The 26,502-nt window shown below is 40.8% G+C and overlaps 1 protein-coding gene across 1 annotated transcript in view; it reads right to left on the bottom strand.

The window, feature by feature from the left end:
• chas (chascon) overlaps positions 1–26,502 on the bottom strand; it is a 349,928-nt gene that overhangs the window by 201,566 nt on the left and 121,860 nt on the right. The window contains exon 4 of the mRNA XM_065228879.1: positions 6,144–6,192. Within this exon, the coding sequence (XP_065084951.1) occupies positions 6,144–6,192 (49 nt within the window). The remainder of the gene's footprint in view (positions 1–6,143; positions 6,193–26,502) is intronic.

The raw sequence follows: 26,502 nt of genomic DNA, 5'->3' as shown, positions 1-26,502 counted from the left end.
CTGGTCCTGGGGAAAGCACTAGATGCGAACCTCCTCCCAGATGACCATTCAATGCAAGAAAATTTGTGTTCGTTGAAGGAAGTATTACGACAAAGGTGCATCACGAAATGAGATGCAAGGCTTAGAGAAAATCAAAATTACGGAACCCATGAATTGGAGGATCGAATTAACAAATACATTTTACAATTTAAAAAACATAAACTAAATACATGCCAGGTTTAAAAAGATTTTTTTCGAACCTGGAAGTGTGTATGTAATACCAATATCCATTTGATAACGGTGATGCATACATGCGGGGCTTATTGTAAGTGAAAGTAACCTCGGAATGGGCGTGACTCTCCAGACATTCTGAAATGGGTTGCTGGATCTGCAATGGAGCTATCCTCAAGCAGCACACTTCGATAGAAATAAGCTGCTGCAACTTGATTGTGACTGGAATAAGTGGCACACAAGTAACCACAATTGTTCAGTGATATGTGTGCTGCTAGGGTCACTTTCTAACTCCGAGACTAAAGCTGTCTACAATGACCGTAAATGCGACATTGTAGAGAGAGTTCTTCCATAATAACACTGCCGGCCAGTGAGGGTTAGAGGGAATACACACAAATCTGTCTGATTCCCGCCTCTAATCCATCTAAAATTCGTCTAAATTCCGTTTCAATTTCGTCTCAATTCCGCCTCAATTTTGTCTCAATTCCGTTTCAATTTCGTCTGAATTTTGATTCAATTCCGTCTCAATGCCATCTCAATTCCGTCTCAATTCCGTCTCAATTCCATCTCAATTCCGTTTCAATTCCGTCTCAATTCCGCCACAATTCCGCCTCATTCCCGTCTTAATACCGTTTCAAATTCGTCATTATTTTGTTTCGTTTTCGTTTCAATTCCGTCTAAAATCCGTCCGTCTCTATTGTACGTCTGCTATCTCAATTCTTCACAATTCAGTTTCAATTCCATCTCAATTCCACCTCATTTTCAATCGATTTCGTCTCAATTTTGTTTCAATTCCGTCTCAATTCGGACTAAATTTCAAATTCAAGTCTGTCTCAATTCCGCCTCAATTTCATTCAATTCAGTTTAAATTATGTCTCAATTCCGTCTCAATTTCATCAAAATTTCGTCTCAATTCAGTCTTAATTCCGTCTCAATTCCATCGTAATTCCGTTTCAATTCCGTCCCAATTCCATTTCAATTCTGTCTCAATTCCACCACAATTCCTTTTTAATTCCGTCTCAGTTCCGTTTAAATTCTATCTCAATTCCGTCATAATTCCATGTCAGTTTAGTTTAGATTCAATTCCATGTCAGTTTAGATTAGATTCAATTCCATCTCAGTTCCGTTTCAATAACGCCTTAGGACCGTTTCAATCCCATCTCTTTTCCGTCACAATTCCGTCTCATTTCTGTCACAATTCCGTCCTAATTCCGTTTCCATTCCACATCAATTCCGGCACAATTCCGACACAATTTCGTCTCAATGCCGTCCGTTACAATTCCTTCTAAATTGTATCTCAATTCCATCTCAGTTTAATTCCGTCTCAATTCCATCTCAAATCCGTCTCAATTACGTCTTAATTCCGTGTCAATTTCGTGTCAATTTCGTCTCAATTCCGCCTCAATTTTGTCTCAATTCCGTTTTAATTTCGTCTGAATTCCGTTTCAATTTCGTCTCAATGCCATCTCAATGTCGCCTTAATGCCATCTTAATTCCGTCTCAATTCCATCTCAATTCCGTTTCAATTCCGTCTCAATTCCGTCTAAATTCCGCCACAAATCCGCCTAATTTCCACCTTAGTTCCGTCTAAAATCCATCCGTCTCAATTCAGTAACAATGCTATCTTAATTCTTCACAATTCCATTTGAATTCTGTCTCAATTCCGCCTCAAATTTAATCAATTTCGTCTCAATTTTGTTACAATTGCGTTTCAATTATGACTCAATTTCGTCACAAATTCAAGTCTGTCACAATGCCGGCTCAATTCTGTTCCAATTCCGTCTCAATTCCGACTAAATTTCGTCTCAATTCAGATTCAATTCCATCTCAGTTCTGTTTCAATAACGCCTAAGGACCGTTTCAAGCCCATCGCTTTTCCATCTCAATTCCATCACAATTCCGTCTCATTTCCGTCCGAATTCCATTTCTATTCCGTCATAATTCCGTTTCAATTCCACTTCAATTCCGACACAATTCCGTATCAATAACGTCTCAATTTTGTTTATAGTCCATTTTTTTCCGTCCGTTTGAATTCCGTCTCAATTTCGTCTCAATTCCACTTGAATTCCCTCTAAATTCTGTCGCAATTCCATTTCAATTCCGACACAATTTCGTCTCAATTTCGTCTTAATTCCGTCCGTCCCAATTCCGTCTAAATTCTATCTCAATTCCATCACAATTCCATCTCAGTTTAGTTTTAATTCCGTCTCAATTCCGTCCCAATTTCGTCCCAATTTCGTCTCAATTCCGTCCCAATTCCGATTCAATAACGTCTTAGAACGAATTCGATTCCATATCTTTTCCGTCTCAATGCCTTCTCAATTCCGTCTCAAGTCCATCTCATTTCTGTCTCAATTCCGTTTCAATGCCGCCTCAATTTCACAACAATTCCTTCTCAATTCCACGTCAATACAGTTTCAATTTTATCTCAATTCTGTCTCAATTACGTCTAAATGCCCTAAAATTCCGGCTCCATTCCGTTTCAATTCCGTCTTAATTTTATCTCAATTCCGTTTCAATTCCGTTTCAAATCTGTCTCAATTACGTCTTAATTCCGTTTCAATTTCGTCTCAATTCCGCCTCAATTTCGTCTCAATTCCGCCTAAATTTAGTCTCAATTCCGTTTCAATTTAGTCTAAATTCCGTTTCAATTCCGTCTCAATACCATCTCAATGCCGCCTCAATTCCATCTCAATTCCGTTTCAATTCCGCCTTAGTTCTAAAATCCGTCCGTCTCAATTCAATAATAATGCTATCTAAATTCTTCAGAATTTCGTCTCAATTTCGTCTCAATTTCGTCTCAATTATGAATCAATTTCGTCGCAAATTCAAGTCTGTCACAATTCTGTCGTCTCAATTACTCCGCAGTTTCATTCAATTCCGTCTCAATTCTGTTTTAATTTTGTCTCAATTCCGACTCAATATCGTCTCAAGTTCATCTCAATTCCACCTCGTGAGTCTCAATGCCTTCTCAATTCCGTCTCAAGTCCTTCTCATTTCTGTCTCAATTCCGTTTCAATGCCGCCTCAATTTCACAACAATTCCTTCTCAATTCCACGTCAATTCAGTTTCAATTTTATCTCAATTCTGTCTCAATTACGTCTAAATGTCCTAAAATTCCGACTCCATTCCGTTTCAATTCCGTCTTAATTTTATCTCAATTCCGTATCAATTCCGATAGGATTGCGTCTTAATTCCCTCTCAATTCCAACTCAATTCCGTATCATGTACAACTCTATTCTGTCACTATTCCGACCCAATTCTATCTCAATTCCGTCTCAATGTATTTCAAATCCGTAACAAATCAATCTCTCAATTCAGTCACAATTAATTCCAGTTTTAATTCCATCTCAATTCGGTTCCAACTCCATCTCAATCCCACCTCAATTCCGTCTGCCTGTCTGTCTATCGGTCTGTCTCAATTTTGGTCCATTTTGATATGTTGTTACTTTGTTCTCTAATGATCAATTAAACTGAAAACTGGAATTGAGAAGGAATTGTTGTGAAATTGAGGCGGCATTGAAACGGAATTGAAATAGAAATGAGATGGACTTGAGACGGAATTGAGAAGGTATTGAGACGGAAAAGATATGGAATCGAATTCGTTCTAAGACGTTATTGAATCGGAATTGGGACGGAATTGAGACGAAATTGGGACGAAATTGGGACGGAATTAAGACGGAATTAAAACTAAATTGAGATGGAATTGTGATGGAATTGAGATAGAATTTAGACTGAATTGGAACGGACGGAATTAAGACGGAATTGAGACAAAATTGTGTCGGAATTGAAACGAAATTGCGACGGAATTAAGAGGGAATTCAAACGGAATGGAGACGGGATTGAGACAGAATTCAAACGGAATTGCGACGGAATTGAAATGGAATTGAGACAGAATTGAAACGGACGGAAAAAAAGATGGTGTAGAAACAAAATTGAGACGTTATTGATACGGAATTGTGCCGGAATTGAAGTGGAATTAGGACGGATATAGGACGGATTAGACGGAATAGTGAAGAATTGAGATAGCATTGTTACTGAATTGAGACTGACGGATTTTAGACGGAATTGAGACGAAGTCGAAACGAAATAATGACGAATTTTAAACGGAATTCAACGGAAATGAAGCAGATTTGTGGCGGAATTGAGACGGAATTGAAACGGAATTGAGATGGTATTGAGACGGAATTTAAACGAAATTTAGACTAAGGCGTAATTGAGACGGAATTGAAACGGAATTGAAACGGAATTGAGATGGAATTAGGACAAAAGTGAGACGAAATCAAAGCGGAATTGAAATGGAATTGAGACAAAATTGTGTTGGAATTGAAACGGAATTGAAACAGAATTGAGTCGAAATTTAGAGAGAATTCAAACGGAACTGCAACGGAAGTTCTATGAGAGCGTTGGGAGTTATAGAACAAACTTCTCGGAAGTTCTATGACCTGCTCATAAATTCTAAGATCATCTCGGAAATTCTATGAGAATCTCGGAAGCTCAATGAGCATCTCGGAACTTCGACACATATCCCGAAAATTCTATGAATTACTCGAAAGCCGGTCAACTGCTCAGAAGTTCTATGATCATCTCCACTATGAGCATTGTGGAAGTTTCATGAACATCTTGGAAGTTCTAAATATACAACATTTATGTAGGTCTTATCATTTATAATTCAGATTTTTTTTTAGTGGAAAAGAGTTCCACTTCATTCAAATAGTTTTTTTTCTTAGATTTTTTTCAAGGAAATTAAGTAGGGTAAATGGCTCAAATGTTGGCCTATGGATCTAAGATTGGGCCCATCGCTAAAAACTTGCTATTTATCTATTTTATCTAGATGAACGTGTCATTGGGTTGGTACTAATGGATATTTTTGTCGTTATTGAAAATATAGTCCATTGCTGAATGTATGTATGGGCCCAAATTAGGGGCATTTAGGCTGCCATAACATCCATTTCCCCTATGTAAAATTGTTTAAGTAGACAAAATCTTATCCAGACGAAACTAGAACCGCACTACCGTTCATACTGGCGACAACGCTCTGATGAGACAACGAAACCTTACCCCCAAGCTCCTCTCCTGATCCTATCCTTCGACAATGTACCTCTCTAACTTTATTAAGTTAAAATTAAGTGAATTTTGTTACAAACAAAGAACAATGAACTATCGGCTCCGTAAAGCTAACGCGATTGAGCCTTCCAAATAAACGAACAAGTTAAAAAAAAAACAAACTCCTAACACCCGCAAAGTTTCATTGGAATCTGAGAGAGTGCTTCCAACCACTGGTCGAGTTGGCGTGAAATCCTTCTATGGGAAAATGTGACTTAGAATGGGAAAACAATTCAGGACATCTCTGTCCAACATCGTAAATTGATTCGAATTCTGTGCAAAAAGTTATTGGGGACCTCAATACGGATGGAAACAGCAGTGGGGAGCAGGGGGTTTTGATCCACAATACAAACTTGACCCACCCTAATGTACATACTAATCATGAAACATATCTTACAGAATTGCTGTGGAAACCTTATTTCTGATTATTCGCATTGTCACCTCGAAAATTTTAAGAGCACAAATATCAGCACTTACAAAACATACAATAATGAAACTGGAACTCCATGTGTGCTGCAGTGCAGCAAACAAGGAGTTCCAATTTCATAAGCGATGTCGCAACAGTGTCCGAGAGATGTGCTCTAGAAAACTTGAAGTGATAGGGCATGAAGGCCATTTTTGGACTCTTCAAAGAATCACCATAAAGTGAAGATGATGTAAGTTAAAAACATATGTAATGACATATTCTAACTATTGTAACGTCACATGTAAAACATTGACCCCACAATTATGGATCACTTTCATTTGATTGACACGCTAGACCGACTGATCCATAATTGAGGGGTGAGTGTGCATAGAAAATAACAAAATGAAACAAATCCACTCACCTTCCCGACTGACCGGCTCGACCTCGTTATCGTCCGACTTGATGTCCACCTGTGAAAATTCATCGGAAATGATTACTCTCGATGTGTACCGAAGATGATTGCTGCTATCGTTATTGTCACTAATATTTTTCGCTGACAGATGTCGATTGCTGCTGTCGTTCTTAGCCTTGTTGTTGTTGTTAGTAACGTTAGACCGCTTCGATTGTTTACGTTGACTTTGACGTGGCGACGACAGTGACGGTGGCAGTGATCGCTTCCACCGATGGTATTGGTGGTTGTTATTACCGTCAGTGGTCGTGAGCAACGGAGTTACACTTTGGATCGGTCGGTACCTCAACCGGACGAAGGAAACGGCAGTGTCATCCGATCGGCGGTAGGGAGACCGTACCGAAGCGGCAGTCGCTGCACTGATGATCCGGTGCGTTCGAACCGGTTCGAATTCGGGTTTGCTTTGGTTACTGGTAGCTGGATGCGGAACAGCCGCTTTGCCGCCCGCTTCGGCATGATGGAACGTTGAAGATGATCGCTGGCATGCTGGTGGCGGCGATGGTAGCACGATCAATATCACCACCATTCGAGCACAATGTCACTCACTTCCAGTGTAATGATTTCGATGTTTTCACGATCACTATTCGATTCAAATTGAACTGCACTCCGGACTAATTGGACGCTTTTGGGTGGGGGGAAGAGCGATTTAAAGTATTGGATTGGAGAGCTGCTACTGTGGCTGTGAAACCTGACGGGCGGCAATCTATAATCGATTTTGGCATAATTTGCACTGATCGCAATCGAACGGTTTATTGCCGATTTCCGCGACGTGATCAAAGTTGGTTGCAGTTCTTTTGCAAGTGGTGGCAGCGAACATTATTTGGAATGACTCGGAATGCGTGCGCGGTTCAATTGTCGTTTGTGAGTGAGGTAGGTATTATTAAAATTCAAACACAAAAAGGTTGTAAAATTTGACCATCAAATGGTTGTAAAAATTCCTGTCACTGACTGTGCAGAGTTTAATTTCAAACAAAAGTCGTGACTTAAAATCATTTGAGGGCTATGAATCAGCGTGAATTGAGGATGTGTGCACTGTATCTTGAAGGATTAAAGCCATTTAAAAAATATAAACTATCCGGGTTTCAATATGACTTATAGATCCGGGCCACTCTGGACACGGCCCGATAACCTCAGAACACAATACCCAAGCAGCATTGTAAGATCAATCAAAGTTTTAAACCATTCTTCAAATTATGGTCTAAAAGCCTGTCGTGGTGCTTACTCATAGTTATTCCATGAGTAACCAGCTCCGTAGAATGATTTTTGGGCGAAGACATTTTGTTTCTCTACTTCAGGCTACAATATGGAAAACAATACATACGTCGTTGTTAGTTAGTTACTTTGGACCTGTTCTTCTTCTTCTGCCTTGCATTTCAATCGCATATTAGCTTAGTGTTCTAGATGCATTTCCCCTGTTATTAGTTGAGAGCTTTCGATGCCTGTATCATCATTTGCATTAGTATAATTGTGTGGCAAGTCCAATCATACTTCTATGCCCAGGGAAGTCGAGAAATCTTCCAACGCGAAAAATTCCTAGACCGGGCCGGGAATCGAACCCAGCCACCTCCACAGCATGGCCTTGCTTTAAGCAGCGCCTTTCCGACTGAGATAAGGGAGGCCCCATGTCCGGACATGTTACATTGGACGATTTTTCCCACTGACATAATTAATGCGTGTTACATTGGTCGTTGTGTTCTACGTCATCTAGATTCCCTTTCACAGACTTCAGAATAGAGTACCTAACTCCAGAAAAATGAACAGGACCCTTACTTATACCGAGAGCGCTCTCAAGTGTACCTTCAGTGAAATTCACAGAGTGTGGCTCTGTGGTGCGGAAGTTTTCAATTTTCATAAGGTGATTAAAGTGATTAAACTAACTATGGATTAACTGAAAATTCAATTGGATTTAACGTTAGCATTCTATATTAAAAAGTAACGAAAAAAGTCCTAAAAGAGCGATCCATCTCTGGTAGAAGGTAAATCCTGGGGGAAACAAATATTTTATATTTCGAATCGCGTTGAGATTTGGAAAACTTGAACATCTCGAAAGATCTATGAAAACCTCGGAAATTCTATGAACACCCCAAAAGTTCCATGAACAGGTCATACGGTCTATAATCATCTAAGAAGTTCCATGCTCATCTTGGAAATTTCATGAACTTCTCGGAAGTTCTATGAGAGCTTAGGGAGTAATAGAACAAACCTCTCGGAAGTACTATGAACTGCTCGGAAATTCTAAGATCATCTCGGAAGTTCTGTGTACATCTTGGAAGATCTATGAGAATCTGTGAAGTTCTACGAAAACCTTGGAAGTTCTAGGGACATTTAGGATGTTCTATTAACATCTCAAAAGTTCTATCAACTGTTTGGAAGTTATATCATCATCTCAAAAATTCTATGCTCATCTTGGAAGTTTCATGAACATCTCGGAAGTTCTATGAGAGCTTTGGAAGTTATAGAACAAACCTCTCGAAAGTTCTATGAACTGCTCAGAAATTCTTAGATCATCTCGGAAGTTCTAAGAAATACTCAGAATTTCTATGAGAATCTCTGAAGTGCTATGAACACCTCAAAAATTCTATGAACCCTTCAAAAGTCGGTCAACTGCATGGAAGTTCTATTAACTAGTCAGAAGTTCTATGAACATCTCGAAAGTTCTATTAACTGCTCGGAAGTTTTATGAGCATAGTGGGAGTTTCATTAACATCTCGGAAGTTCTATGAGAGCTTTGGGAGTTATAGAACAAACCTCTCGGAAGCTCTATGAACTGCTCGGAAATTCTAAGATCATCTCAGAAATTCAATGAGAATCTCTGAAGTTCTATGAGAATCACTGAAGCTCTATGAAAACGTCGGAAGTTCTAAGGGCATATTGAAAGTTCTATGAACATCTCGAAAGTCCTATCAACTACTTGGAACTTTATCATCATCTCAGAAGTTCCATGAACTTTGGGAGTTATAGAACAAACCTCTCGGAAGTTCTATGAACTGGTCGGAATGTGTAAGATCATCTAGGAAGTTCTGTGAACCACTCGGAAGTTCGTCACACATCTCGAAAATTCTATGAATTACTCGAACGGCCAATCAACTGCACGGAAGTTATATGAACTAGTCGGAAGTTCTAGGGACATTTTGGACGTTCTATGAACGTCTCGAAAGTTCTATGAGCTGCTCGGAATTTCTATGAGAATCTCAGAAGTTCCATGCTCATCTTGGAAGTTTCATGAACAACTCGGAAGTTTTATGAGAGCTTTGGGAGTTATAGAACAAACCTCTCGGAAGTTCTATGAACTGCTCGAAAATTCTAAGATCATCTCGGAAATTCAATGCGAATCTCTGAAGTTCTATGAGAATCTATGAACATCTCGGACATTTTGGAAGTTCTATGAATATCTCGAAAGTTGTATCAACTGCTCGGAAGTTCTATGATCATCTCAGAAGTTCCATGCTCATGTTAGAAGTTCCATGAACATCTCGGAAGTTCTATGAGAGCTTTGGGAGTTGTAGAACAAACCTTTCAGAAGTTCTATGAACTTCTCGGAGGCTCTAAGAACAACTCGGAAGTTCAATGAACATCTCGAAAATCCTGTCAACTGAACGGAAGTTCTATGAACTAGTCAGACGTTCTAAGGACATATTGGAAATTCTATGAACATCTTGAAAGTTCTATTAACTGCTCGGAAGTTCTATGATCATCTCAGAAGTTTCATGCTCATCCTGGAAGTTCCATGAACATCTCGGAAGTGCTATGAGAGCTTTGGGAGTTATAAAACAAACCTCTCGAAAGTTCTATGAACTGGTCGGAATGTGTAAGATCATCTCGGAAGTTCTGTGAACAACTCGGAAGTTCAATGAGCATCTCGGAAGTTCGTCACACATCTCTAAAATTCTATGAATTACTCGAACGGCCAATCAACTGCACGGAAGTTATATGAACTAGTCGGAAGTTCTAGAGATATTTTAGACGATCTATGAACATCTCGAAAGTTCTATGAACTGCTCGGAAGTTCTATGAGAATCTCAGAAGTTCCATGCTTATCTTGGAAGTTTTATGAACATCTCAGAAGTTTTATGAGAGCTTAGGGAGCTATAGAACAAACCTCTCGGAAGTTCTATGAACTGCTCGAAAATTCTCAGAGCATCTCGGAAATTCTAAGAGAATCTCTGAAGTTCTATGAAAATTTCTGATATGAACACCTCGGAAGTTCTAGGGACATTTCTGAAGTTCTATGAATATCTCGAAAGTTCTATCAACTGCTCGTAAGTTCAGTGATCATCTCAGAAGTTCCATGCTCATATTGGAACATCAAAGAACATCTCGGAAGTTCTATGAGAGCTTTGGGAGTTATAGAACAAACCTCTTGGAAGTTCTATGAACACCTCGAAAGTTCTATGAATATCTCGGAAGTTCAATGAACATCTCGGAAGTTCAATGAACATCTCGGAAGTTCGACAAAAATCTCGAAAATTCTATAAATTACTCGAAAGTCCTGTCAACTGCAAGAAAGTTCTACGAACACCCACCTCGGAAGTTCTAGGGAATGCTAGGAAATTCTAAGATCATCTCGGAAATTCTATGAGAATCTCTTAAGCTATATGAGAATCTCTGATATGAACACCTCGGAAGTTCTAGGGACATTTTCGAAGTTCTATGAATATCTCGAAAATTCTATCAACTGCTCGGAAGTTCTATAAACATGTCGAAAATTCTATGAATTACTCGAAAGTCCTGTCAACTGCACGGAAGTTCTATGAACTAGTCGGACGTTCTCAGGACATTTTGGAAATTCTATGAACATCTTGAAAGTTCTATGATCGTCTCAAAAGTTTCATGCTCATCCTGGAAGTTTAATGAACATCTCGGAAGTGCTATGAGAGCTTTGAGAGTTATAGAACAAACCTCTCAGAAGTTCTATGAACTGCTCAGAAATACTAAGATCATCTCAGAAGTTCTGTGAACTACTCGGAATTTCTATGAGAATCTCTGAAGTTCTATGAACACCTCGGAAGTTATATGAACCACTCGAAAGTCGGTCAACTGCACGGAAGTTCTATAAACATCTCGAAAGTTCTATTAGCTGCTAGGAAGTTCTATGATCATCTCCACTATGAACATAGTGGAAGTTTCATGAACATCTCTGAAGTGCTATCCCAAGTAACAATTTTGGTTTTATAAAGGTTCTGTAGACCATGATTTAGACTTGTAGCATGCTTTAAAACCTCTATATAACTAGCAATGTTACTTGGGATGAGAGCTTTGGGAGTTATAGAACAAACCTCTCGGAAGTTCTAAGAACTGCTCAGACATACTAAGATCATCTCGAGAGTTCTATGAGAACATCTGAAGCTCTATGAGAATCTCTGAAGTTCTATGAACACCTCGGAAGTTCTAGAAACATTTCGGAAGTTTTAAAAACATCTCAAAAGTTCTATCAACTGCTCGAAACTTTTATCATCATCTCAGCTCATCTTGCAAGTACCATGAATATCTTGGAAGTTCTATGATAGCTTTGGGAATAATAGAACAAACCTCTCGGAAGTTCTATGAACTGCTCAGAAATTCTACGATCATCTCGGAAGTTCTGTGAACTACTCGAAAGTTCAATGAGCATCTCGGAAGTTAAATGAACATCTCGAAAATTCTATGAATTACTCGAAAGTCCTGTCAACTGAACGGAAGTTCTATGAACTAGTCGGACGTTCTAGGGACATTTTGGACGTTCGGTGAACATCTTGAAAGTTCTATTAACTGCTCGGAACATCTATGATCATCTCAGAAGTTCCATGCCCATCTTGGAAGTTCAATGAACATCTCGGAAGTTCTATGAGAGCTTAGGGAGTTATAGAACAAACCTCTGGGAAGTTCAATGAACTGCTCGGAAATTCTAAGATCATCTCGTAAATTCTATGAACATCTCGGAAGTTCTATGAACATTGTGGATGTTCTGTGAACTGCTCAGAAGTTCAATTACCATCTCGGGAGTTGTACAGCATCTCGAAAATTCTATGACTTACTCGAAAGTCCTGTCAGCTGCATGGATGTTCTATGAACTGGTCAGAAGTTCTATGAACATTTCGAAAGTTATATCAAAACCTCGGAAGTTCTATGAATTGTTCAGAAACTCTACGTAATGATTGGCAGTTCTATCATAGAGGTAACTCTAAGACTAGAAGGTCCCGAAGTAACGTGCTCAACTTTTTGGCTCAGCTCTGGTACTCTCTTCAGTCCCAAGCTAATCGATTCACCCCTCGAAACATAGGAAAAACCAATAACCCCTCATTTTATCTGTCAAACTTTCATAGCGAATCAAAACAAACATTGCGTAGTACTAGAATTTTGACTAGAATAGGGTACGTTAATCGTTTGCTTGGGACCAATAGGCTACTAAAGTGGTGAGCCAATTTAAAATCGTTAGTTTCGTATTGATTGTTGGTTCTATTCTCGAACGTCTATTAACTGATGGGAAAATCTATGAACTGCTTTGATGTTCTATGATCATCTCAGAAGCTCTATGTTCATCTTGGAATGTCAATGAAAATCTCGGAAGTTCTATGAAAACTTTGAGAGTTGTAGAACAAAATTCTCAGAAGTTCTATGAACTGTTCGGAAATTCTAAGATCATCTCGGTAGTTCTATGAGAATCTCCGAAATTCTATGAACACCTCGGAAGTTCTATGAACATCTCGGAAGTTCTACCAACTGCTCGGAAGTTTGACGAACATCTCGGGTGTTCTACAAATATCTCGAAAATTCTATTACTTACTCGAAAGTCCTGTCAACAGTACGGAAGTTCTATGAACTAGTCGGAAGTTCTATGAACTGCCAGGAAAATCTATGAACTGCTCGGAAATTCTATGATCATCTCAGACGTTCTATACTCATCTTGGAAGTTCAATGAACATCTTGGAAGTTTTATCAGAGCTTTGGGAGATATAGAACAAACGTCTCGGAAGTCCTATGAACTGTTCGCAAATTTTAAGATCATCTCGTCTGATCTGTGAACTGCTCGGAAGTTTGCGTGAACTGTTTGGAAGCTCAATGAACGTCTCGGGAGTTCTACAAACAGCTAGAAATTTATATGAATTACTCGAAAGTCCTGTCAACTGCGCAGAAGTTCTATGAACTGGTCCAGGCACATTTTGGGAGTTCTAAGAACATCTCGAAATTAACTGCTTGGAAGTTCTATGAACCGCTCGGATGTTCATTAAGAGATGTGTTTTTATTACAGAAAATTATAATAATGCATCTCGAAAGTTCTATAAACATCTCGGAAGATCCATCAACATCGCTTAAGTTCTCAACTGAACAACTCGGAAGTTTTACGAACATCTCGGAAGTTCTGTGAACTACTCTGAAATTCCAAGAACATCTCGAAAGGTCTATGATAACCTTGGAAGTTCTATGAAATGTTCAGAAACTCTATGAACTACTTGGAAGAGCTATGAGCTTCTTGGACGTTCTATGAATATCTCGAAAGTTCTATGAAGCTCGGAAGCTTTAGAATCATCTCGGAAGTTCTATGAGAGTTTTGGAAGATCCATGAACATCTCGGAAGTCCTATGAACTGCTTGGCAGATCTATGAAAATCTCAGAAGTTTCATGCACACCTCGAAAGTTCTATGAACATTTCGGAAGTTCAGTGAACTACTCGGAAGATCTACGAACATCTCTGGAGTTCAATGTACGTCTGGAATATTCTATGAATTTCTCTAAATTCCTGTGAACTACACGAAAGTTCTATAAACTGGTGAAGAGGATGCTGAAACGAAATGAATACAAAGAAGGCGGAAAAAAGGGAGATTCTCAACCGTGAACTTGACGGAAGCTCTATGAATAAGTATGTTGGAAAATCAGCAAACTTGTAGGTAGTTCTGTGAACTTGTCTAACGTTCAGTCAAATTGCTGGAAGATAAGTGAACTTGGCGTAAGCTTTATGAACTTGTCGGAAGATCTATGAACTTGTCGGAAATTTACTTAACCTGTTGGAAAGTCTGAGAACTTCTCCGTTAAAGATCTGTGAGCTGTGAGATCTGTCATGAGCTCTGGATACTTGGTGAACGTGTCGGAAGTTCAGTGAACCTGTCGGAAGTTCAGTGAACCTGTCGGAAATTCAGTGAAACAATCGAAAATTATGTGAACTGGTCGAAATTTTAGTGAACCTGTTGGAAGTTCTGCGAACTTCTTGAAAAATCCAAGAATATGTCGGAAGTTCAGTGAACCTGTCAAAAGTTCTATGCACTTGTCGAAAGATCTGTTAAGAGAGTTCTATGAACTGTTAAGAGAGTTCAATGAACTGTTAAGAGAGTTCTACGAACTTGTTGGAAGTTCTGGATACTCGGCTAAAGAACTGTGAACTTGTCGGAAGCTATGTGAACTTGTTGGAAGTGCTGAGGACTTGTCGGACGTATTGCGAACTTCACGGTAATTCTGTAAACTTGCCAGAAGTTTTATGAACGTGTCGGAAGCTCAGTGAACCTGTCGGAAGTTCCATTGACCAGTTGGAAATTCAGTGAAGCTATCGAAAATCATGTGAACTTGTCGAAATTTTTGTGAACCTGTTGGAAGTTCTGAGAACTTCTTGGGAAATCCAAACTGTCAAAAGTTCTGTGCACTTGTCGAAAGATCTGTTAAGAAAGTTCTATGAGCTTGTCTGAAGTTCTGGATAGTCCACTAAAGAACTGTGAACTTGTTGGAAGTTCTGGGGACTTGTCGGAAGTATTGCGAACTTGACGGTAGTTCTGTAAACTTGTCAGAAGTTCTATGAACGTGTCGGAAGATCAGTGAACCTGTCGGAAGTTTCATTGACCAGTTGGAAATTCAGTGAAACTGTCGAAAATCATGTGAACTGGTCGTAATTTAGGTGAACCTGTTGGAGTTTTGAGAACTTCTTGGAAAATCCAACCTGTCAAAAGTTCTGTGGACTTGTCGAAAGATCTGTTAAGAGAGTTCAATGAACTTGTCGGAAGTTCTGGATACTCGACTAAAGAACTGTGAACTTGTCGAAAGCTATGTGAACTTTTCGGAAGCTCTATGAACTTGTCGGAAGTGTTGCGAACTTGACGGTAGTTCTATGAACGTGTTGGAAGATTAGTAAATTTGTCGGAAGTTCCATTGACCAGTTGGAAATTCAGTGAAATTATCGAAAATCATGTGAACTTGTTGAAATTTTAGTGAACCTGTTGGAACTTCTGAGAACTTGGAAAATCCAACCTGTCAAAAGCTCTGTGCACTTGTCGAAAGATCTGTTAAGAGAGTTCTATGAACTTGTCTGAAGTTCTGGATAGTCGGCTAAAGAACTGTGCACTTGTCGGAAGCTATGTGAACTTGTCGGAAGCTATGTGAACTTGACGGTAGTACTGTAAACTTGTCAGAAGTTCAGTGAACCTGTCGGAAGTTCCATTGCCCAGTTGGAAATTCAGTGAAACTGTCGAAAATCATATTGTCGAAATTTTAGTGAACCTGTTGGAGGTTCTGCGAACTTCTTGAAAAATCCAAGATTATGTCGGAAGTTCAGTGAACCTGTCGAAAGTTCTGTGGACTTGTCGAAAGATCTGTTAATAGAGTTCTATGAACTTGTCGGAAGTTCTGGATACTCGGCTAAAGAACTGTGAACTTGTCGGAAGCTATGTGAACTTGTTGGAAGTTCTGGGGACTTGTCGGAAGTATTGCGAACTTTACGGTGTTTCTGTAAACTTGCCAGAAGTTCTATGAACGCGTCGGAAGTTCAGTAAACCTGTCGGAAGTTCCATTAATCAGTTGCGGATGTTGGAAGTTCAGTGAACCTGACGCCAGGACTGTGAAATTTTCGGAAGTTAAGTGTATTTATTGGAAGTTCTGTGAACTTGTCAGAAGATCTATGAACAAGTCGGAAGTTCTATAAGCTTGGTGAGCTTGTCGAAAGTTCTGGAAACTTGACGCAATTTCTCCAAAGTTCTCTGAACTCCTACAAAATTTGCTGAAGTTCCATAACACTATCTACCGTTTGGAAATTCAGTGAAACTGTCGAAACTAATGTGAACTGGTCGAAATTTAGTGAACCTGTTGGAAGTTCTGAGACCTTTTTGGAAAATCCAACCTGTCAAAAGTTCTGTGCACTTGTCGAAAGATCTGTTAAGAGAGTTCTATGAACACCCGGCTAAAGAACTGTGAACTTGTTGGAAGTTCTGAGGACTTGTCGGAAGTATTGTTAACTTGACGATAGTTCTGTAAACTTGTCAGAAGTTCTAGGAACGTATCGGCAGTTCAGTTAACCTGTCGGAAGTTCCATTAATGAGTTGCGGATGTTGGAAGTTCAGTGAACCTGATGCCAGGACTGTGAACTTTCCGGAAGTTAAGTGTATTTATTGGAAGTCGCATAAACATTGTGGAAGTTCTGTGAACTTGTCAGAAGATCTATGATCAAGTCGGAAGTTCTATAAGCTTGGTGAGCTTGCCGAAATTTGCTGAAGTTCCATAGCACTATCTACACTTTTACGAAGTTCACTGAAATTCTACGAAGTTGGTTAAGCTTGTACAATGTTACCTGTGCTAAAATTTGCTGCTCAAGAATTGATATGCAGTGCTGAAGTTGTGAGATTTGTTGAATCTCTACAACGTTCCTTAAACTTTTACGAAATTCCCCGAACTACTAGGAAATGCTCTTGAATCAAACGACGCTATCTTGACTTCTACGAGTTTCCCTTGACATCTACGAAATTATATTTTCTTCTCCGAACTTCTGTGCAGTTTATAAATCTGAAATACTGAACACCTTACCCCGCCAAAAAAAATTCAAAATACAACTGGCAGCCCTGCATCCCGTTGGCATATCCATCCCCCATTCCTTTGACGTTGCTGCCCGGATTCAGAACTTCCGCTTGTGGCCAAGCTTCTGCTTAGTTATCAAAATCTTCAGAATCTTCCGGTTTGGAGTCCCATTTACTGCAGTTTGACAAACTTTTGAGCTTTTTTCACGTTTAAGCCATTTTTATATTTGCGTTTTCAAGACTTGTTTGAAGATTTTGAACCCATTTCTGCGGTTGCTTAAGGCTTTTTGAAAGTTCGAGTCATGTTTAGCGTTCTTAACGATTGCAACACTTTTTTGGCTACTTTTGTTTTGAATTCCTGACTTTTTAATTTCTTAGTTCTTTTACCTCATAATTTCTTGATATATCTATATCATAATTTCATAACTTCATGCTCTCTGAGTTTTGCTATTTTTGATTTATTCGTAATTTTCCACTCATGATTCCTAACGATCAATGTATGATTGTTAGCTGACATTTCTTAGCCCTAGATACTTGATACTTTGCAACCCTCTCGCTACAAATCACTCCCTATTCATAATCACTCAAACTCTAATTGGATACTGCCTGGGCTTCGTCAATTAGAAACGTCACGCCGCAAATTGCCCTGATTGCAATTTCTCACAGCCACACGCCACCCGTTCAAAGGCAATAAATCGTAAAATCATTCTTGAAGAATAAGGTCGCACATATTTTCCAGCCGCTCTATTCTTTACCGAAAACTTCCCTCCCAGGGAGGGGAAAAAGACGCGGGGATCCTGGGGTGGGTGACCGAGTGACCCAACTGCTTTGTGTGTGGCTTTGGCGTTGTCATAAATTTCCGCTCAAATCTGCACTTGTCAGCGCGCTGTGCAAAAGAGCTCCGCCTGTGTATTTGTACCTACTCCCAATTGGCCCGTATGAGGTTTGTTGAAATTCGTAATAATAGAGTAGGTACGGGTTACCGGGCGGCGACCACAGCAGCAGCGCTTAGACACTTGCCGATGAGGGAGGAACCACTCCCTGAAGTCTACGAGCAGAGTTGTAAACATAGACATAGAATTCGATGCCGGTTCCCGGTGCAGTGTGTGGTGATCTTTTCCCACAACCACCACTCGATGCACCATGGACGACGACGACGGGTGGGTACTCTCGGAAGAAAATTACAGATCACGAGATTTGAAGGCAATGAGAAGAAGGCGTCGGTGGCTGGTGGTTCTGTTGAAAAGTCGGTCGTTTGGTCGTCGGTCGTCGTCGTCGTCGGCTTGTGACAAAGAACAAATCGAAACAGCAAGGTAAGTACCGAGAGAGGTGTGCAGGGTGCAGTGCTACACATTTCCGAGGCTCTCACGATTTTCGTCGCTCAAACGGATCTCGTGCATCCGACCGACCGATTGGTTGTTTGTTTGGGTTGCTTTGTTGCAAACCGGTTAGCGGTTTAAGAGATTTTTCCTCGCATCCGTATAGTGGTACAACTTTGTACTAAGATTTTATTCCAAACAAATAATTAAGCTTCCAAGGACTTCTGGTTAAGCTTTTTCAAATTTCAACAAAAAATCCTATTTTACCCCACCGCACGTCAACAATTCCATTCAAAGTGCAAAAGTCCCCTTAATTCTGAGCCACCACACCCAAAGCATAGGTACCATGGAACGAGTCAGCCGGGTTTCCATTCGATTGTACCAAATAGATAATTTTCAAATCGTAAACATTCCACCGCAGCACACACACACACACACACACACAAATAAACACAGGTTGTATGCTACTAGGTCAGGTCTCACTTTTTAGATCAATGAACTTTTTACTCCGTCTCCGTTTTGCACTTTTCTCACTGTTCCTTTGGGGTTATGTTGGGTACAAATTTGCAGCCAATCAATGTTCTCGTTTTTTTTTTGTGTCGTCGCAAATTCAGGGATGGGCACAGGTGCACAAGTTCCTCCGCTCGAGAGCGAAAAAAAATGAGGACATGATCCGACAGACTGCAGTTTCAGTGCACCTCTAAAGACGGCCTTTTTGCTTGCGCCGAGAAACGATCGTTGCAGCATTAAGCGGATCATAGCCTAGCTTTAATGTAACAAATTATCATCACAGTAATCCAATTGTATGGAGTGCCTGCTAAGGAAAAGAGTTCGAATTCGCGTAAAGATAATCATTAGGAGTTCAATGGGAGCAAATTCCTTCCACGGTATGAAACTGGCTGGATTAGTAGCTAGGTATCAGCAGGACCGAATTTGAGGGTGGCAAAGGGGGAAATCAGCCAACATTTTCGAAACATTTTTGAACTACTGAATTCAGGGAAGTCTGGGAACTTCAAAAATATTCTGCCAACTTCAGTGAATTTTGCTAGTTTCAGGAAAATTCTACGAGCTTCTGGAAATCTCTGAAAATATCAAAGAAGTCTGTGAACCTAAAAAAATTGTAAATTTCATAGAAAACTGTGAACTTCCTATCTACAAACATGCGAAACATTTTGCGAACTTCAGGAAAATTCAGAAAACAACATGAAGGTTTAATAAACTTCAGGGAACATCCGAAAGTTCAGGAAAACTCTATCAACTTCGGGAAAATTTTAACGAATTTAAGAAAATTTTATCTTGAGGGAAGTCTATGAACTTTAGAAAAATTCTACGAAATTCAGGAAAGTCTGTAGATTTCTGAAAAATTCTTCAAAATTCAAACTTTAAATTATTTTGCCAACAATTCCTTTACAACAATCTATGAGTTTCGTACAGTGCACATCTACAAGAAAGTTCAAAAAGCTATAATAAAATAATACAAACTTCAGGAATGTTCTGCGAATATTCAGCTCACTAATGGAAAAAAATCTGCAAACTCCAAGAAAATTCTAAGCCTTCAGGAAAATTTTGTGAAATTAAGACAAATTCAGAGATCTACATGAAGGTTCAGTGAACATCCAAAAATTTCTACGAATTTCAGAAAAATTCTGGTAACTTCAGGAAAGTACAGCGAACTTCACGAGTATTCCGAGAACTACTGTAAGTTTTTAAAAATTCTGAAAACTTGTATTAATTTGAATAAAATTCTGCGAGCTTCAGGAAAGTTCAGCATATTTTTGTAAAGTTCTGTAAACTTCAGGAAAATTATGCTGGGAACTTCAGGAAAGTCTGCGAACTTCAAGGAAGTCTGTAAACTTAATAAAACTTCAGAAAATTGTACTAAATTGTAGAAACTCTGCTAGCTTCACGGAAATTTGTGAACCTATGGGAAGTCTGCGAATTTCTGGTTAGTTCTGCGAACTTCAAAAGTATTCTGCCAATTTCAGTGAAGTCGGTGAGCTTCAGGAAAATTCTATGAACATCAGAAAATTTCAACAAACTTCCTAAAAGTTTTGAAAAATTCTTCCCATATCTTCAGGGAAGTACTTCCCAGAACTTTAGGGAAGTTCTACATAAGTCCGGAGAAGTTCTTTCTAGAACATCAATATAGTTTTTGTCAGAACTCCATTAAAAGCTTCCCCGAACTTAAGGGAAGCTCATCGAAGAACTTGAGGGAATTTCTTCTCAAAACTCGAGGGAAGTTCATCTCAAAAATTCAAGGAAGATCTTCTCAGAGCTTCAGAAATCCAAGCAGCACAAAACTATGGCAAAACCTTGCAACAACTTTATTGTGACTAAAATAAGTCACATGCAAGTTGCCCCAACCATTTGGCATCAAGTGTGCTGCTACGGAAACTTCTTCGAGGAAAAATTCCTTACAAAACTTCACAAAAATTCTTCCCAATATTTTAAGGATGTTCATCCCAGAGCTTGAGAGAAGTTGATCCCAAAACATGACGGAAGTTCTTTACAGAACTCGAGGGAAGTTCATCTCAGAACTGGGAACTTCTTCCCAATACTTCAGGGATAATCTTTTCTGAAGTTCTGGCAAGTTCATCCACAAACTTTAGAAAAGTTCTTCCATGAACTTCCGAAAAGTTCTTCCCATAATTCCAGGGAAATTCTTCAAAGAACTTTAGGAAAGCTAACATAATTTTAGGAAAAATTCTAAAACTTCTCCGAAGTTTTAGCGAAATTTCTTAAGCATCATTGGAGCACTAAGGACTTCAAAAGAGTTCCCAGAATTTCAACAGAGTTTCCAAAAATTCTGAAAACTTCAATGGAGTTCCCCAACGGACTCGTCACAACTAACTAATAAATTCCTCCAAATTTTCAGAACAAAAAGCAAAAATTCTACGAATTTCTGAATTTTTTTAACAAACTTCTGGAAAATTTTGAAATTTACAGAAAATGTTTAAGAACTCCAGGAGAATTCTTCAAGCTTCCGGGAAATTCAGCAATTTTATGGAAAATTCTTCAAACTTTCTGTGACTTAAAGTTTTGTTTTCAAAAGATTATAGGCCTTTTTTCAAATGTTACGCGAGAAGTATTTACATGCCAAAATACGTGACGGCCTCCCTTAGCTCAATCGGTAAAGCCGCAACTACAAAACAAGATGTTAGCATTAGTAAGCGTTGAGCTGTTGAGTGTATAATAGAACCATTTCCAGTATGCCCTTCAATCTAATCTGTCGACTTTCACTCTGCTATCAGGTCATGGGCCCAGCCTTATCAGATATCTATATAGTAAACAAGTCGAAATAAAGAAATGTTCCGAGAAGGAGGGAGTCGAAACAGGCGTTCCGGTGGCTACAACGGAAATAGAAATACAGACCGAAGCGGAAACGATGGTGTCGGAACATTAAACGGAAGTGGTAATGGAATTCACTCTGGCAGCGGACACGCAGGTAGCGTTGGTTTGTGCTTGCTACCGTAGACCCACCGGAAGGCACACAGGTCAACGCGGCTCTTTCGGAGCGAGTTATGGCAACGATTTGTCTTGGTATCGCACCGTATAACTACAGTCTGGTATCTGGAAGGCAAAAACGGCGAATGGAACAGCCTGAAGACGGCTTTCCAGGAGAGTGGCAGCTGATTCGAAGAAAATCGAAGGCGGTTGGAGCTTGTGGTCGGCATTAGCTGGCGGCCTTGCTGGCATGTCATAAACCAGTTCAACAAACGGAAGACTGGATTCTGGATTCCTAGGCAGGACGCCAAGACGTTCGAATCGATATACGTTGCCAATGCAACGGAAATCCCAGTGGACACGGTTGAAAACGTGATGCTTATCGCCGACGTTAAAGGTACGCTTACATATCTAGATATTTCTGAAGCAACACATAGCACTGTTCCAGAGCTCGCAATCAACCTTCTGTATGTGAGCGAAATATATGGTATTGGATCATCTTCATCGATGATTCGACAAATATGACGTTCGTGTATTTCTTGACGCCCAAGGAGTTCAGCGTTCAGCGTTTTTTAAAGAATTCAAGGCTTACGTCAAAAACCAAACAGAAGAAAAATAAAACGGCACGAAATATGTTTCGAAACACTTCCAGTATTTTCTGAAGAGCAGTGAAATACGGCACGAAAGATCGGTGCCATACAACCCAGAGAAAAACGGATCGTCGGAAAGAATGTCCCACATCAAATTGCATTACGGAAAAAAACGCTGTAGAATGGGTAATTACCCATTGGATATTTTCTCTTGAAAATTTGGGTAGAAATAGTTTAGAGTGTATTGTTTACACTGTATTTTTATCGCTGTCAGTTTTTCGAAAGTTAAAAGAAATGGTGTCAGCCGAAAAGCAACGTCGCGAATTGATTTTGCGCAAGCACCTGGAAAATCCTTAACTCTCTCATCGGGACATCGGAAAACAACTCGGAATCGTGCAGTCAACGGGAGTCGTGTGATTAAACGTTACTACGAAACTCTGAGCATCGAACGGAAGGAGAAATACGGTCAAAATGGATGTTCCATTAGTGATCAGGATCACAAGTGTGTCGTGAAAGCGATTAAGTGGAATCCCAATGCTTCGGTCAGGGATGTGGCCAAAAAGTTGAATCTGTCCAAGTCTTTCGTTCAGAGAGCCATGGTCCGGGAGGGACTGCATACGTACAAAGTGCAGATGGCTCCAAATCGTGACGATCGGCAAAATACGGTGGGAAAGTCACGGGCCCGGAAACTGTACACCCAGATGCTGACGAAGCCTCATTATCTCATCATGGATGATGAGACTTACGTCAAGCCGGACTTCCGGCAGCTTCCGGGAACTGTGCCCAGCACAAGTTTGATGTTCCGGAGGGAGTAAGGAAGCAGAAACTTTCAAAGTTTGCCAAGAAATACAAAATTTGGCAAGCGATCTGTTCATGTCGCAAACGAAGTGCGCCGTTCGTGACTACCGGGACTGTAAACGGGGAGATCTACCTCAAGGAGTGTCTACAGAAGCGTATGCTTCCTCTGTTGAAGCAATACGAGGGCCCTAAAATCTTCTGGCTGGATCTAGCTTCGTGCCGCTATTCAAATGTTGTCGTGGAGTGGTACGAAGCCAATGGGGTCACTTTCGTACCCAAGGACATGAAACCCCCAAACGGAACTAAGGTTCATAGAAAAATACTGGGCTTTTTTGAAGCAGGCACTACGGAAGCATCCCAAGGAGGTCAAATCTGGGTTTCCGTACAGGAGAAGCTGCAGCCAGATGTTGTACAGAACCTAATGAGTGGAGTTAAACGTAAGGTGCGAGCATACGGTTATGGTATTGAAGTTGAATGAAATAAATTGTCTGAAAGTTTGAAAAGGATCGGTCAACTAGGTAATTTTCTACAGCGTTTTTTTCCGTGGTTCAATTTATTGTGCTTGATAAGCATTGTTGGGCGGAGGCGGCATCCACAGCGGTGTACTTAGTTAATCGCACAACAACCAAGAGCAATCCGTATGTACCCAATGCTAAAATAAAGAAGTGGGACTCGAAGTTCATTCTGTGCATTCTGGTTGACTACGTGGATTGCTCCAAGGGGTACAGAGTTTTTTAATGGTGCAAAAGAAGCCCTCGTCAGCCAAGACATCATAGTACTTGAAGAGAACAACACGGATCAATTGCCAATTGCCAAGAATTGCCATATGACAGACTCGATGAAGCCGATCCCATTTGCGCCAACTGCGGTGCTGATCACAAAGCTACAAGCAAGGGCTGCCCGAAGCGCACCGAGTACATCGAGATCCGGAAAAAGCATCGACGAGAAACCAGCCTGGCCGCAAGAAAGTGCCGGAAATTAATGACCAAAACTTCCCACCGATACCTCAACGACCGATTAGAGTGCTGCCACTGCTGTCACTCAATCAACGATTGGCTGCTGCGGCGGCCACCACCGCTCAAGTTCAAACTGCCGAAGTCCCTGCAAACTCAGGTCAAGAGACGACTGCTGCTCCACAGCCGCAGGATCTCCCCGCAGCCCTTGGGCTAAACTGGCGTCAGGATGCACCTTCCCTACCGCAACCAGAAATCAACGATGGTTCGTGGTTCACCGCAGCAGAACTAATGATCATCTTCCTCTAGATGCACGACATTGCCAACACCATCAAGAACAAATCCGACCAGCTCCAAGCTGTGGCTACCTTCCTGCTCAGTTATGGACCGTGAAACCATCAAGATTGCCAACTGGAACGCTTACTCGCTCAAGAGCAAGATCATCGAGTTCGTTGACTTCCTCAACAAACAAAACATCGACATTGCCGTTATCACCGAAACCCACCTGAAACCGGAGGTAAACATCTACCTTGCTGACTTCCGGCTTCTAAGACTTGATCGAATCAGCTCCGGGGGAGGAGGAGTGGCCATTGCTGTAAGGAGAAACATCTGCTGTCGGCTTCTTCCGAGCTTCCACACAGCAAAAAAATAATTTTGATATCACATCAAAGTGGATGCACTACAATCATGTCGAAAATTGCATGTAATTTTTATGACCACATAAATAAACAAATGCAGTAAAAGCAGCGTAATGTCAGCTCATGCATTGTATTAATGATAATTTTGTCCTTTTTAGCAAGTAATATTACACCATATTTTCGACATAATTGTAGTGCATCCACTTTGACGTGATATCAAAATTATTTTTTTGCTGTGCAGCTGAAAACCATCGAAGCTTTAGGGGTAGAAGTATCCACTCCTGTCGGCCCTATCACCATCATTGCGACCTACTGCCCCAAGCAAGTCACCATCAGGGACGGGTCGGCAGCAGACCAGCGGAGGGACATCATCAAACTAACTCGACAGCACGAAAAGTACATCATCGCTGGCGACCTGAACGCCAAACACCAGGCAACCAAAACGGCACCATTCTGAACGACAACCTGCAAGAGGCTCGCTACACCATATTAGCGCCGGACTATCCCACCCGGTTGAGCCGGTCTGGCGTTCACTCCACGATAGACATCTTCATCAGCAACATGGGAGACGACATCTCGCTACCTGTGACCCATCAGGAGCTGAGTGGACCACTATCCGGTGGTGGCCGAAGTAGGCTCATCCGTCAACCGAATCCAAGCTTCCCGACGCAACTACCCTCGTGTCAGCTGGGAGCAGTTCCAACACTGTGTCGACTCAACTGTCGACTACGGTGTCCTTCCGGTGACGCCCGAAGACGTTGACCGGTGTCTACGTTCCATCGAGGAGGCGATATCCCGGGCCAGGGAACAACACGTGTCAGTATCCAGACAGGAGAGCAATACTCTGAACCTTGATAGAATTACCAAAGATCTCATCAGACTCCGTAACTCCATCCGAAGGCAATACCAGCGTTCTGGTTTACGTTTCTTGAAGACCCATTGCAATCGTCTTATAAAAACCATCCAAGCCAGGAGGGTGGACCTCAGAAATCAAGATTTTGCTAACAAGATCCGCTCTCTCCCAGATTGTGCAAAGCCCTTCTGGAAACTAACGAAAATCCTTAAAAATAAGCCAAGACTCATTCCACCACTGACCCCAGTGGATCGTCCCGGCGACCCAGTGGTTCATCTGATAACTCCTGAAGAGAAGGCTGCCGCGATAGGTGAACACTTCGTTAGCTCCCATCATCTCGGACAAAACATCGTCAGCCTTCATGAATCTGAGGTTGCTGAAAATGCAACCAGTCTTCATCAAATTGCTAAAAAATTTCCAGAGGAATCTGAGCTTACGGCTGACGAACTGTTGGCCTTTATCAAATCATCTAAAAATATGAAGGCCCCAGGTTTCAACAACATCCTGAATCTGGAACTCAAACACTTGAGTTCCAGATTCTACAACCATCAGGCACTGATTTTTAATCAGTGCCGCAGACTTGGCTACTTTCCCTCGTGTTGGAAATCAGCTAAAGTCATACCCATCCGGAAACCCGGGAAGGATCCGTCCTCTCCTTCAAGTTATCGACCAATCAGCCTTCTCTCAGGGTTACTGTTCGAAAGAGCTGCCGAAAAAAACAACATCTTACTCGAGGAGCAGTTTGGTTTTCGGAAAGGTCGTTCGACCGTCCACCAGCTGACTCGAGTGACAAACATTCTCAGACGGAACAAGTCTGTTTCGAAAACATCTGCCATGGCGTTGTTGGATGTTGAAAAAGCGTTCGAAAATGTCTGGCATGATGGCCTGGTGTTGAAATTGCAGCAGTACGGTCTTCCAATCTTCCTAGTGAAGATAATAAACAACTATCTATCGGATAGGACGTTCCGAGC

The sequence above is a fragment of the Ochlerotatus camptorhynchus genome, unplaced genomic scaffold (assembly GCF_037179485.1).
Source record: "Ochlerotatus camptorhynchus isolate MF236.1 unplaced genomic scaffold, CSIRO-AGI_Acam_v1.1 ptg000304l, whole genome shotgun sequence".
NCBI classification, from domain to species: domain Eukaryota; kingdom Metazoa; phylum Arthropoda; class Insecta; order Diptera; family Culicidae; genus Ochlerotatus; species Ochlerotatus camptorhynchus.
This window is presented reverse-complemented; position numbering and strand designations above follow the sequence as displayed.